At 43.7% G+C, this 13,411-nt stretch overlaps 1 protein-coding gene across 1 annotated transcript in view; it reads left to right on the plus strand.

Moving 5' to 3' along the window:
• Positions 1-13,411, plus strand: part of plg (plasminogen) — a 151,235-nt gene that overhangs the window by 47,610 nt on the left and 90,214 nt on the right. The window contains exons 7-9 of the mRNA XM_068044620.1: positions 1,188-1,306; positions 10,886-11,048; positions 12,217-12,338. Coding sequence (XP_067900721.1) covers positions 1,188-1,306; positions 10,886-11,048; positions 12,217-12,338 — 404 coding nt within the window. The remainder of the gene's footprint in view (positions 1-1,187; positions 1,307-10,885; positions 11,049-12,216; positions 12,339-13,411) is intronic.

Below are 13,411 nucleotides of genomic sequence, written 5' to 3' on the forward strand. Positions count from 1 at the left end.
CTAGCCATCCCATTATAGGCTTTTCCTGTCATACGAAAGTAGTAGTAATAGTAGTCGTAATGTCCCTTAAGTAACAAGATATTTGCTAGGGTTATGCTGGAGGGTGGGGGGAGCCATTGTAGCAGCAATGGGAATGGAGCTAGGCTACTGCAGCCATGTGATCTGGAAGGAGCAGGCTGGGGCCAGGGCCTTTGTACCAGTGAGACAGATAAGGGATTGTTGTAGCAACTGTAGGAGTGAGCGAGGGAGCAGACTGAGGCCAAATCCTTGTTGCAGCAGTGTGACCAAGGCCCCTCCTACAAATCAAAATCGGGCCTCAGGAAAAGTTGGAGGTGGGGGTGGGGATAGTGAGAAGGGCTTTCCCTGACTGCTGGCTGACTCAACTAATGCCAGCCCCATCCCCAATAACTGCCTCATCCTAATTCACTGTGTTCTACTTTTAAAGAGTCCCCCCATATTTGCATTTCAAGAATGAAAATTTAAGAAAATAGGGAATGCTTGTTCTATTATTTCTTAATTGTCAGAAATACAAGTGTGCTCGGACTTTTCTCAAAAGCAAAGCTGTAATTGCAAACTGGCCCATCCTGTGTATATATACAAATACAGGGCTTTGTCTTACACTGCCAGTGTTAATACTGTTTTATTGCATGGTAACTTTTTAAAATTCTCATTCTCGTGTTCAAATCCCTGTATGGTCTTGCCTCTCCCCATCTCTGTAACCTCATCCAGTCCTACAACCCTCCAAGATTTCTGTTCTCTCCCAATTCTGGCCTCTTGCACATCCCCGATTTCCATCACTCCACCATTAGCGGCCATGCCTTCAGCTGCCTGTGCCCTAAGCTCTGGAATTCCCACCCATAACCTGTCTGCTTGTTTACCTCTCTGTCCTTCTTTAAGACGCTCCTTAAAACCTGTGTCTTTGAGATTCTGGTCACATGTCCTAATATCGCCTTGTGGCTCGGCATCAATTTTTTTCTGATAACACTCTATGAAGCACCTTGGGATGTTTTGCTATGTTAAAGGCACTGTATAGACGCAAGTTGTAGTTGCAATCGCTGAGCGGTACTTGAAAATAGACATATTGCTGTAAATAGCGTTATCCTGATCGTACAGTGCAAGCCTCACAGACACATCACCATTCAATATCGAATTTTGTTTCCTCCACAAGTAAAAATAAGAACCTTCAGTTTTCCAGATAAATATCTTGAGGAGAACTATTGTCGGAATCCAGATGGAGAACCCAGGCCATGGTGTCTCACAACTGACTCTAATAAACGATGGGCATTCTGCAATGTTACACGGTGTGGTAAGTTTCTCAGTTTCTTTGTATGTGTCCTTTACGGTCTGGATTATACAGTGAGTTAGCACACTGCCATTTCACCTCTAGGACCTGGTTGTTTGATCCAAGCCAGGCTAATGGGTGAAAGTCTCCTTCTGTTGGCCTTAAAGTGTCCCACATTCACTGCAATACTGAAGGAAGTGTTGCATTGTTGGAGGTGCCATTTATCAGATGAGATGTTAAATGTAGGCCGTCGAGATCTCAGGTGAATATAAAGGATCCCATGGCAGTATTTCAAAGAAGAGCAAGGGAGTTCCAGGCAGGCAATCTGTTCCCCAAAAAAACATGCACACCACATGGTGAAAACTTCCAGATTTCCCAACCGTATCTTCTCCCCACTGCTCCGAAACCCTGCCCCAAGAAATATCAGAGCCATTGGTTGTCTTCTCCACAGACATTGCCTGACCTATAGATTGTTCCCAGAAATTTCTGTTTTTTGTTTCCGATTTCCAGCAGCTGCGGTTTTTTTTATTGCTTTTTGGCACTACTGATATAATGTTCCAGGAGTAAGAAATGATAATCAAGTGGCTAATATGTTTGTAGGAGAGTTTTTCTTTGCAGCGTAGTGTATTTGAAACCAAATCAGGTCAATGTTGAAGATTTCAGAACTCTGTCTGTGAGAATGTTTTTGGCTCCTTACCCTGCTTGATGCCATCACTGTTGCTGGGTGCTTGGAGACCCCCTTGACTTGGTGCCGGGTTCAAATTAATGTCGGGAAAAGTGAAATTCACCCTACAGTGGTTACTGGATTTTTGTGAGCAGCTTTCTTGGAAGTCAATGGCGAGTGCCATAATTTCATCGCTGAGTGCAAAATCTGGGCCATTATTATTTAAAGGAATCTTCAGTGGATTTTCCAAATTTTGTGTTTCCAAGCTGTTCTAGTCACCATTATTGCTCTATACTTTACCTTTCATTACATAGCTAGGGAAAATCAGGTACGAGAAAGGTAGAAATAAAGATAGAAAGTAAGAGAAAGAGCAGCTGTATGGTGCCTTTCTTGCCCTACACTTCACAGGCAAAGAACTATTTTTGTAGCTTAGATATTTATTACACAGGCAAATGCAGCAGATAATTTGTATACTGCAAAATCTCACAAACCACCAATAAAATAAAGGAGCAGTTAAGCTGTTTCAGTGGTGTTGAAAGAAGGATTAATGTGACCAGAACAGAACTCTACTGTGCTTTAGCATCACTTCTGAAAAAATAGTCACCTCTGACAGTGCAGCACTCAACCACAATCTGTAACTTCATGGCCCGGCATACCATTACCATCAAGTGGGAGGATCAACCCTGGTTCGATGAAGAGTGCAGGAGGGCATCCCAGGAGCAGCAGCAGGTATACCTCAAAATGAGGTGTCAACCTGGTGAAGCTACAACCCAGGACAACTTGCGTACCAAACAGTGGAAGCAGCATGCGATAGACAGAGCTAAGCGATCCCAAGGGATCAGATATAAGCTCTGCAGTCCTGCCACATCCAGTTGTGAATGGTGGTGGACAATAGAACAACTAACTAGAGGAGGCGGCTCCACAAATATCCCCATCCAAAATGATGGGGGTGCCCAGCACATCAGTGCGAAAGATAAGGCTGAAGCATATGCACCAATCTTCAGCCAGAAGTGCCGAGTGGATGATCCATCTCGGCCTCCTCCTGAAGTCCCCAGCATCACAGATGCCAGCCTTCAGCCAATTCGACTCACTCCACGCGATATCAAGAAACCACTGAAGGCACTGGATACTGCAAAGGCTATGGGCCCTGACAAATTCTGGCAATAGTTCTGAAGACCTGTGCTCCAGAACTTGCCACACCCCTAGCCAAGCTATTCCAGTACAGCAACAATACTGGCATCTACCCGGCAATGTGATAAATTGTCCAGATATGTCCTGTATACAAAAAGCAGGCCAACCCAGCCAATTACCACCCCATCAGTCTACTCTTGATCATCAGTAAAGTGATGGTAGGTGTCGTCGACAGTGCTAGCAAACGGCACTTGCTTAGCAATAACCTGCTCATGACACTCAGTTTGGGTTCCGCCAGGGCCACGCAGCTCCTGACCTCATTACAGCCTTGGTTCAAACATGGACAAAAGAGCTGAACTCAAGAGGTGAGGTGAGAGTGACTGCCCTTTACATCAAGGCAGCATTTGACAGAGTATGACATCAAGGAGCCCTAGAAAAACTGGAGTCAATGGGAATCAGGGGGAAAGCTTTCTGCTGGCTTGAGTCATACCTAGCACAAAGCATGGTGGTTGTGATTGTTGGAGGTCAATCATCTGAGCTCCAGGATATCACTGCAGGAGCTCATCAGGGTAGTGTCCTAGGCCCAACCATCTTCAGCTGCTTCATCAATGACCTTCCTTCAATCATAAGGTCAGAAGTGGGGATGTTTGCTGATGATTGCAAAATGTTCAGCACCTCAGATACTGAAGCAGTCCATGTAGAAATGGAGCAAGACCTGGACAATATCCAGGCTTGGACTGATAAGTGGCAAGTAAAATTTGCACCACTTAAGTGCCAGGCAATGACCATCTCCAACAAGAGAGAATCTAACCATCTTCCCTTGACATTCAATGACATTATGATTGCTGAATCTCCCACAATCAACATCCTGGGGGTTAAGATTGACCAGAAACTGAACTGGAGTAGCCATGTAAATACTGTGGCTACAAGAGCAGGTCAGAGGCTAGGAATCCTGCAGTGAGTAACCCACCTCCTGACTCCCCAAAGCCTGTCCACCATCTCCAAGGCACAAGTCAGGAGTGTGATGAAATATTCTCCACTTGCCTAGATGGGTGCAGCTCCAATAACACTCAAGAAGCTCCACACCATCCAGGATAAAGCAGCTCACTTGATTGGCACCTCCATGCACAAACATTCACTCCCTCCACGATCGACGCACAGTGGCAGCAGTGTGTACCATCTACAAGATGCACTGCAGCAATGCACCAAGGCTCCTTAGGCAGCACCTTCCAAACTCGTGACCTCTATCACCTAGATGGACAAGGGCAGCAGATGCATGGGAATACCATCACCTGCAAGTTCCATTCCAAGTCACACACCATCCTGACTTGGAACTATATCGCCGTTCCTTTACTGTCGCTGGGTCGATATCCTGGAACTCCCTTCCTAACAGCACTATGGGTATACCTACCTCACATGGGCTGCAGCGGTTGAAGAAGGCATCCCACCACCACCTTCTCATGGGCAATTAGGGATGGGCAATAAATGCTGGCCTGGCTAGCGACGCCTGCATCCCCATAAATGAATTTTAAAAAAGCACTCCCTTAGTACTGCACTTTATGTCAGCCTGGATTATGAGCTCAAGTCTCTAGAGTGGGACTTCATTCAACCTTCTGACTCAAAGGTGAAAATGCTACCACTGAGCCAAGGCTGATACTTGCGTTCACTACTACTGACTTTCTCCCCTCCTCTACTGTGCCAAAGATGTTGACCCCTTGCTGGGATTCTGTCCCACTGATACCGCATCCACGAGGTCTTATCCACATGTGACTCTTAGCAATGAGTGATCCCAATTACACGAGGCACTACCTTCACCCAGTATTACAACGGGGGTCATTGGCTTGTTATGAAGACAAGGGGATTAGTCTATTTTCACCTCTCTTGCCCAAGGAAGCAATGTCAATTGTGGTGACCTACCGCTTGCCCTTGCTGAGACCAGCAAGAAAATCATGATTTATGGCCCATTTTGTAATTGTTCCCCTTTCTGCACCATTTCACTTTCCACTCAAAGGTAACAGGTAGATAACCTGCCCACAAGCCTCTGCTCAGATTGCTCTGCTACTGGTTGCTAGCAGGTGTACTGATTCTCAGACGTTCCCTTGCTCTTAATAGAGAAATACTTGGCAGCCACAGCATAAAGTAAATTTTCATCTTGTCCATGGGGAAAGTACTACCCAAAAAAATGGGAGAGGATGAACCCTGGCAAATACAGGCCAGTCAGTCTAATGTCAATGGTGGGAAAGCGTATACAGACAAGTGCCTGAGATAAAATTAATTGTCATTTGGAAAATATGGCATAACAAATGAAAGTCAGCATGGATTTGTTAAAGGCAAATCATATTTGACTAATTTGATTGAGTTCTTTGATGAAGTAACCGAGAAGGTTGGTGTTGTGTATATGGACTTCCAAATGACATTTGATAAAGTACCACATAGTAGACTTGTTAGCAAAATTGAAGCCCATGGGGTTAAAGGGAGAGTGGCAGTGTGGATATGAAATTGGCTAAGTAGCAGAAAACAGAGACAGTATTGGTACACAGTTGTTTTTCACACTAGAGGGAAGTATACAGTGGTGTTCCCCAGGGATCAGTAATGGGATCACTACTCTTTGATATAGATGAATGATCTCAATTTGGGCATACAGGGCATAATTTCAAAGTTTTAAGATGACACCAAACTCAAACATTGAGGAGGATAGTAAGAGTGTTACGACCGAAGCAGGAGGAGTGTACTGTTAATTTAGTCCCACTTCTCCACAGGTCATAACATGTCAATAAATTTTCCCACTTACCGAAATAGTCAGTTAGATATTCTATTTTTCCCCAGAATAAAGCACACCAACCAGGTTTCTTTAATAAACAACAAAATTATCTGTTTATTTCAAACCAAGTCTTAACCAATAATGAAGTAAATAGCCAATTGAAATAGTAAAGCTCCTTATTTTTTTATCCTAGCCCTCACATACACAACCGGTTAACCAGGAAAAAAGGGATTTTGTTTACAGCTGTTACAAAGAAATAGGAGGAATAAAAAAAAAACTTATACTGAATTGCAGATATGGAAGTCCTTTGTTCTGGCAAAGTATCCCAGAGGCGAATAGGTGGCTGCCACTAGGAATCTTTCCAGGCGATGTTGATGAACAGTCTGTTTTGGGTAGGCACGTAAAGAAATTCAACTACAGAAGGCTTCACATAGGTCTTCCATCAGGTGTGCAGCAACAAAGGTTTCAGTTCTCACAGATTTGATGCAAAGTTCTTTTAAAGATGCAAGGTTTCTGAAAACATTCAGGATTTCTTCCAAATACAGGAGGCAACAGTACAACTTCATACAGGCTTTTGCTTTTCAACAGCAGGGATTCTTCAAAGAGAAGTAACAGTTGTCTGGATTTTCTTCAGATCTCCTGGCAGGTCCATAAACAAACTCTAACTGACTCTTTTAGTCCAAAAAACAGCCGGCTTTTAACAGTTCAAAATGAAACCAACTCTTTTTCCAGGGAAATCCTATGATAATCATAAATCCTGTCTTGTCACAACACAATCCCCCTGCTATGTTTACTTAAAATCATGTGCCTTCCAGTAAAAACTTCTTCACTAGTCAACCTCTTGTTGACCTTCCTTTTAAAAAAACACCCACAAAGTTCAGCAATCTCCAGATGATTCAATGTCCATGAAATCCTTTTCAGTTTTTAAAATATAGATTCTCAAGTTTTAACAAGAAATGAAAACCTTCGCGACACAGACTTCGTAAACAGACTGGTGAAATGGGCAGACACGTGACAGATTAAATTTAATGCCATCAAGTATGAAGTGATGCATTTTCATAGGAAGAATGAGGAGAGGCAATATAAACTGAATGGTACAATTTTAATGGGGATACACGTACAAAATTCTTTGAAGGTGGCAGGACAAGTTCAGATGACTGTTACAAAAGCATATATGATCATAGAACAGTTACAACACAGAAGGAGCCAATTTGACCTATCGTGGCTGGGCCAGCTCTCTGTAACAGCAATCATAGAAACATAGAAAATAGGAGCAGGAGTAGGCCATTCAGCCCTTCGGGCCTGCTCCGCCATTCAAAAAAGATCATGGCTGATTGTCTTATTCAGTACCCTGGTCCCGCTTTCTCCTCCTAGTCCCACTTGCCCACCCTTTACCCATAGCCCTGCAAATTTCTTTCCATTTAAGTACTTACCTAATTCTCTTTTGAAAGCTCACTTCCTGCGGAGAAAGTTTTTCCTCATGTCGCCTTTGGTACTTTTTGCCAATCACCTTAAATCTGTGTCCTCTTGTTCTCGATCCTTCCACCAATGGGAACAGTTTCTCTCTATTTACTCTGTCTGGACCCCTCATGATTTTGAACACCTCTATCAAATCCCTTCTCAATCTTCTCTTCTATAAAGAGAACAACCTCCAGCATCTCCAATCTATCCAACGTAACTGAAATCTGTCACCCTTGGATCCATTCTCGTAAATCTTTTCTGTACCCTCTTTAATGCCTTAAGAGCCTTCACATCCTTCCTAAAGTGTGATGCCCAGAATTGGATACAATACTCCAGTTGAGGCTGAACCAATGTTTTATGAAGTGTGATGGAAATCATACCTGCCAAAATGAGACATATTAATTTCATCATATGGAACATTATTTGAACGCTTACTGGACATTGAACATAACTTGTTTTAAAAAGACCACAGAACAGTGGCTGAAAATGTAGCTGCACATTTGCATTCTAAAAGACAGTGGCATGGAGAGACAATGGGAGAACCCCCGGATTCAATTAGCCAGATGGGTTTGTCAATAGTGATGATCTAGAGACATTGAATGTCAGCTGAATCAATTATTTTAGTTTTATTAATTAATCGGTTTATCTAATTTAAGTTACTAATTTAGTAAAGCAATTGCAAGTTACAGTTTCCAAGCTTAGAAACAAAAGAGAAAAAATATTCACCAGCTACTGGAGGAAAAGAAAAGCAGCACTTCCTTTCCTCTCTGAACAGAATTCCCATTTGCACCAAATTCCCAACCTTAGCACACTGTTATCGAAGCACTTTCAAGACCATTCAGTGCTCCACATGCTCTTTAACCTCCCGATCTTCAACCTCTCTCTCTGTACAGCTAAGCCACCTATGGTGCTTTGGGCTTGGCTTTGGCTGTACACCTCAGAGGAACTATCAGCTTCACCAGTATTCAGACCTGAACACCAGTTAGAGAGCAAGTTGCTTTCAAGGGACTCTTGCACTACCTGACTGGTCCTCCTTCCCTGTCCGGTGGTCACTCGTTCCCTCTCTGCTTGCACACTCTTAAGCTGTGGGGTGACCATCTCCTGAAACGCGCTATCCACATAGCTCTCAGCCTCACGGATGCATCACAGTGACATCAGCTGCTTCTCAAGCTCCAAAATCAAGAGCTCAAGCTCCTCTAACTGATGACATTTCCTGCAAATGTGGTTGTTCAGGACACAGGAAGTTCCTGGAGTTCCCACATGGCACAGAATGTGCATTTCACGGGACTGAAGTGCCCTGCCATGGTTCTTTGGGTTAAACTATTGTCTAAAATACCAGAAATAAAACTTAAGACTTAATAGCATTCTTGGCTTTATAAGCAGAGGTGTAAAGTACAAAAGCCAGGAAGTTATGGTAAACCATAAGGGTGCAGAGGAGATTCACTAGAATGGTGCTGGGGATGAGGGACTTCAGTTATGTGGAGAGACAAGAGAAGTTGGGAGATTATATAACAGGGTTTGGAATAATACAAGATTTTGATAAGAGTGAATAAGGAGAAACTGTTTCCATTGGCAGAAGCGCAGCAGCTCATTTAAATAGCCGGGGCGGGCCCTGTGTGCCCCCCCCCCACAACCTCCGATCACGTGGAGGGGGCGGGCTGTCTGTCCCCAGCAATGGCGTCAGCTGCCTGTCTGCAGATGCTGATGCCATTTTTAAAGGGCTGTTAGCCCTATCGGCATTTATAGATATTTGAAGAAACATTGAATGAAATTAAATAAATACATCTCTTTTGCCTCTCTCCCTCCCCCCATAACAATTAAATTAATCATTTGCCCTTACCGCCCCCAAAACACTTACCTTAACAATCTGGCCTTCCACCGCCCCCCCCCCCCCCCCCCCCCCCCACAACTGCACAAATTGAAACTTCCACCCTTCCCACCATCCCTTACACCCATGACAGTAATTTGACCCTGTTTCCCCCCCCCACCTCCCGCACTGAGAAAATACCTCCTTTGCCTCTCCTCACCAGTGTCGTGCCTCGTTTCCCTGGACAGGGATCTGAAGGCGCGAGAGTGCCGGCTACCAGGCCGAAGATTGCAGCAGGCCATCGGGAGGAGACGTAAGTTTATTTAAATGAATTATTTTAATTGATTTAAATATTCAAATTATGGTCCCATCGCCAAGCAGCGGAGGGCTGCCACAAGGCCTTGCCGCTGCTGGTAATTTTGAGCCGGGCCCTGCCGGAGTCGAGGTCCATGGCGGGCCTCATCCGGGGCCACCTTCAGGACCCCCCAAAACAGATCCCAACATTGATTTCTCCTTAAAATCCCATTATGGGCAAACAGCTTTTCTCTATTCAACATCTAGGGCGGTCTGAGAAAAAATGGCTGCTTGAACAAGGTATTGGAAGTCTGGTAATGTCTGTGGAATTATACCCCAATACTGTGTTCCGACCAAGGCGGGAGCCAAGGCGGGAGGCATGCACTGTCTTTCTAGTTCCACTTCTCCACAGGGCACAACATATATTTTAAATGTTTACCCAGTTACCGATACAGTCAATCATATATTCTACTCTTTATCCCAGAATAACATACACCAAACAGGTTTCATTAATAAACAACAAAATTATCAGTTTACTATAAAACAAGACTTATCCAGTAATGAAGCAAAGCGTTAACACACAGATTGAAATATGAAAGCTCCCTTTTTAAATACCCCACAAACACACACACACACGGGAAAAAAAAGAAATTCTCTCTGCAGAGGTCTTCTACAAAAAAAAAGAAATATTTTGGCTAAATACTTACTAATTCTTGAACAAAAAAGAGAAGATATGGAAGGATGTCAGTTGTCCCTTTTGGTTTGGGGTCCGGGTATACGGAGACGGGCCACTGGGATCTTTTCAGAAACAGTTTGTTCTGGAGAGGTCGAGAAATAGTCTGGTAGGCTTTCCAGGAGAAACGTGGCATCAGGGGTTTCAGTTATTCTGAATTTGCAGGGCTTTTTCAAAGAGGTAGAGAAAGAGGAGCTGACACACTGGATTTCTCAGGGTCTCTTAGAGAGGTGCAGGAAAGATGAGCTGGAGGTTTCTTTTCAGCTGGCTACAAAACCAACTGCTTATCAACACCGTCCACACCCAGCTGAACCAAAACAATATCTTAGAAGTGAAACCAATTCCTGACCCTCATAAATTTTGACATATCATTTCTCTGTAAACACCTCCCCCAAGTCACCAAGGTTTCTGTTGTTTATTGAGCTTAAGGCATGTGATATCCAGTAAAGGTTGTTTTCAAACAAGACCTCTCCAAACAAAGAAACAAAATCCAGCATCTATGAAATCTTCAGTTTTCCAAAATGAATTCATTTCCACACTTTAAATATGAGTCCTCAAAAAATATTTAACAAAAAATGGAAGCAGTTTCATAACAACTGTTGTTCTTCCCTCCATCACTTCTGGTTCTCCATCCCCTCCTTCAGGGAAACAAGGTCATCCATGGCTCCTCCATGTTATACAAACACTAACAGAACTGCACAAACTCTCCATAATAAACTTGACAATTTTATTTTTTTATATTTCTGTTGAAGATGGGGAGCCCCCTGCTATTGAAGCAGAGACACAGTGTTACACAGGCAAGGGTCAGAAGTATCGTGGGACTGTATCAATGACCATTTCTGGTAAAGTCTGTCAAAAATGGGACGCTCAGAGGCCACACCTGCACTCAAGAACTCCGGAGAACTATCCTTGCAAGTAAGTGAATGCCAGTGGCCTTTATGTGAAGTGCTTTCTGCCATAATCCCTGATGAATGGGACAATCTTAAGTCACTCCTGTGGGCTGTCTGAGTAAGATTGCTGATTGTTTCCAAGTTGTGTGGAGCCATCCCAATTCCAACCAGGATTCAGACTGTCCATACTTCCATATCATTTATTTGTCAGATGAAGCTAGTCAAACACTCAAAACAATGTAATATTTCTTTCTGACTGTTATGACCAGATGAGAAGGGGTCTAGGGGTTCCCTCTCAGCCTTTGCTTGGTTTAACCGTAACAGGGTTTAATTTCAGAAGCACCATGTTTTTAGCTCCCCTTTAGTGAATTCCTGTTCACTGCTCCATTTGTAAGGCAAATAAATTAGACAGGTTTCCTTAGATTTAAACAAGAAAGGTAGAAGTTTATTAATCTTAAACTCTAATCCGGTTACTGACTACGAATATGCGACACGACCACGCTAACATTCATATGCGATAAACACACATGTAGATAGAGACAGAAAAGTAGAAAGAATAAAGGGAAAAAGTTTGAGGTAATATCTGTTAGTTACTTACTGTCCTTTGAGTTCAATGTGGAGTCTTTGGTTGCCAGTAAGTCTTGCAATTCGTTGGGGCCCAGTTCACGCTTCAACTTGTTTAGATGTCAAAGTCTATTCTCTCTTGAGGTATACGTGTCTTCCGAAGGTCCGGTGGCTTGGGAGAAGGCGAGAGAGAGACAGCCAGGAGAGCGGCTTTCTTGTTACAGCTTCAGTTGCAATACTGCCTTCTGAATTCTTTTCTGTGTGGCACAAATAAAAGCCCAAGTTGGCCAGCAGGTCAGTCATGTGACTAACTGGCTTAACCACTTCTGCGTTTGTGGATTGTATTATCGTAGCAGGCCCTGGAATGCACTTCCTTACACCTTCAATGTCTGGTGATCAAAATCCATTTGAGTTAATTGGAGCAGGGAATAGTCCTTTGTCTCCACAAGCAGCGTCTCTTAGTATGCAAATGTCCTTCCAGCCCAGTGTCTGGTAATCTTCAAACAAGACATTTCTTCACTCCAACAACAGTTTAAAATCAATGTTTATATGACAAAATTAATATGCCTCATTCTTGGGGTTCTGCGTAATACTGACAAACAACCAAACTGCCCTGTTGTCCATTTCAGAGGACTAGAAGGTAACTACTGCAGGAATCCTGATAATGAAAAGGAGCCCTGGTGTTACACCACCAATACAAATACAAGATGGGAATATTGCCAAGTACAAAAGTGTGGCCATCTGCATCCAGGTGAGAATTCCATAATTCCCAGATCGTACTCTGCTTCTTTCTATTGGGCTGTATTGTAAGTCTAAGCTGTTTGCTGCTTTGTTCATTGGTCTATATAATTGTTACCGGCAGATCTCCCATTCTGTCACTTCGTGAGTCAGATGTGGTGCTGTTTTCTCATGATCAGAATATTATGGCATGTAACACATAATGTGGTTCATCTCCCATTATTAAAGACAAAAAATAGACTTGATTTTGTTTCTGTAACTGTCTCTCCTTCTTCCTGATTCTAAAATCTCAGCCAGCAGGCAGCGTCCAGCCCCATGGTTCAGTGATGCCTCCCTACAGGTTCTCCTCCAGGCCATCAGGGAAAGGCGGAATGTCGTCTTCCCTGCAGATAGAGTCAGAAGACTCTCCTGCCTGACCAAGGTGACCTGGATGGAGGTAGCAGATCAAGTCTTGAATCATGGGGTGACGTGCAGTACCTGGGTTCAGTGTCGCAAATGTATCAATGATTTGCTCAGAGTGGCAAGGGTAAGTGGTCTCGGCGAAGCTGTTCCATTTTTTCCTCCCTGGCTCCGTGTATTTAAGACAGAGGGCAGACAAGGCATGCAGTGGAAGCATGAGCAGCCTTGGTGCCACATACTAAATGATTGTGCGCAAAGTTGACAATTGCCATTTTTTTATGTCTTGTGCGAAAGCTAGTCCAGAATGAGTGATGTCGATGCATGTATACAATGGGTGTGATGCATCTTTTGACATGTCATTAAAACTGCACTGTTTCCTGCAGGATAAATGCACCCACAACCAGCGTGAGCGGAAAAGACAGATGGATGTGTCCCAGACGTTAGGGTCCTCACACCAGCTGAGGAGGAGATGGCAGAAATAGCAAGAGAGTTGGGAGGCAGAGCAATAGCAGATGGTGAGGCAGGATCCTCAAGGTGTTAGGATGCAGTGTCATCTTCAGTCTCGCAGTCATATGTGCACACCAAAGGAAAGTGTGTGAACTCATATTCAGCTGATGCTTAACATGCCTCTAGGTGGTGTCATGTTCATCATTTCTCCCCTCACTACGTTTCGCCCATCATCTGAGA

Source organism: Heterodontus francisci, chromosome 13 (genome assembly GCF_036365525.1).
Source record: "Heterodontus francisci isolate sHetFra1 chromosome 13, sHetFra1.hap1, whole genome shotgun sequence".
Lineage (NCBI taxonomy): Eukaryota > Metazoa > Chordata > Chondrichthyes > Heterodontiformes > Heterodontidae > Heterodontus > Heterodontus francisci.